The following is a 1,550-nucleotide window of genomic DNA, read 5'->3' on the forward strand; positions in this document are numbered from 1 at the left end:
AATTCCACTTCTCTCTACTTAATATTGTTGGTTATAAAGTCAATTTGATTCTTTTTGCATTCGCAGAACCACGAGAAAAGATGTTTCTTGGTCACCTCCACCAGTGGAAATAAAGTTCATTTCTCCTTTTGGAAGTCCAGTGGATGAAATGAAAAGCAAACAGAAAGAAACCACAGATGCAACAGAGAAGACTGTACGAAAGAACAAAAAAAGACTGTCTAATTTTCCAAAGCCAGTTGTGCGCCGGAAGATGCTGTAACTGTTTTTTAAGTTTGTAATGTACACCACTGTTTATAACGTCATCAAAATTGTGTGGATTAGTAAAAAGAAAAAATAATCATCTAATTTGGAAGAGATAATTTATATAAATTATTGTAAAATTTCATAAACAAATGGTCTTCAATGAGTAACTCCATATGGAGTATGATTTCCTCAGTCAATGCAGTTTTCTATTTTATATTAAGACTTCATACATTTATATAATATGTAAATACAACCTATTTTAGGAATGTTAAATAAAAATGTATACTTCACAATATGCTTACTGTCTGATAGCTTTTTGAGGGAATAGTGGGTTAAATAGCCTGTATTGTTCAGAAATTTTAATGTTGGTTTACAAGAGTTGGTGATGCTCAAAAGTGAGGCCAAAAGTTTTTAAAAGTTTGTTTAGGACTACTGTACCAATTAAACATTTGAAACATGCTAGTTAAAATTTTATAGATGATGTTTGACCTTCTTGAACGAATGATTGGGTTCCCAAATATAAAATGTTAATTCTTTATGTTCATGGTTAAGTTGTACTGTATTGAAGTCAAAATGTAAACAATTGTATTTTACGCTGTGCAATATTTTTTTGTATTTGTCTTAAAGTTTGGGAAAGCTGCTCTTTCGTTTATAAAACCAGATCACATCTCAGATGTTTTGCTATTTTTTACAATTTGTTGTCAGCCAAAAAGCTGTGTAGAAGAGTTGATGCTTACAATAGCATATCAAATTTAGAGGGATATTGCCCACACAATTTTGGCACAAATTTCAAAATATTTTCATAAGACTAATACGAAAGCAATTATACTTGAAATAGTTACTGTCTTAACATTTTGCAGTATTTGAAGCCTGCATATCGCAACACTGAAGGTACAAAAATGTACAGAAATTACAAACCATATTTTTGAATAATGATCTCATTATCAACCTTAGGCTACAGAGTCAATGTCTCTATGAGGTTTCAGTTTGTAAGAATAGATGAAAAAGACTATTCTTTTAAAAGTAGACTTGGAAGTACTATTTTGATGTGCAGTCTTTTAGACAATGGATTATTTTTTATGTATGTTAATTTATATATGGATGCAACTTTGAAGACTACAAAATGGTGGAACCTGACATTAAACTTTTCGATTAGTAAAAGCTACTACAGTTACTTTAAGAAATAATTTATTGGTTAACTAACACCGTGTACATAATGAATGAATGTATTAATAATAGACTAAGTGTGTAAAAGAAATTTCTTTCAGGGCCATGACTTTTATGTCTCAGAACAGGACATTCTAGGG

At 30.6% G+C, this 1,550-nt stretch overlaps 1 protein-coding gene across 4 annotated transcripts in view; it reads left to right on the forward strand.

Annotated features, from left to right (window-relative positions):
* The window catches only part of AHCTF1 (AT-hook containing transcription factor 1), a 52,834-nt gene extending 51,426 nt beyond the window's left edge, over positions 1 to 1,408 (forward strand). For all 4 annotated transcript variants that reach the window (XM_085219589.1, XM_085219590.1, XM_085219588.1 and 1 more), the window contains exon 36: positions 67 to 1,408. In XM_085219589.1, coding sequence (XP_085075715.1) covers positions 67 to 259 — 193 coding nt within the window. In that variant the 3' untranslated portion in view covers positions 260 to 1,408. The remainder of the gene's footprint in view (positions 1 to 66) is intronic.
* The last annotated feature ends 142 nt before the right edge of the window (positions 1,409 to 1,550 follow it).

This window comes from Meleagris gallopavo, chromosome 2 (genome assembly GCF_905368555.1).
Source record: "Meleagris gallopavo chromosome 2, MGAL_WU_HG_1.1, whole genome shotgun sequence".
Lineage (NCBI taxonomy): Eukaryota > Metazoa > Chordata > Aves > Galliformes > Phasianidae > Meleagris > Meleagris gallopavo.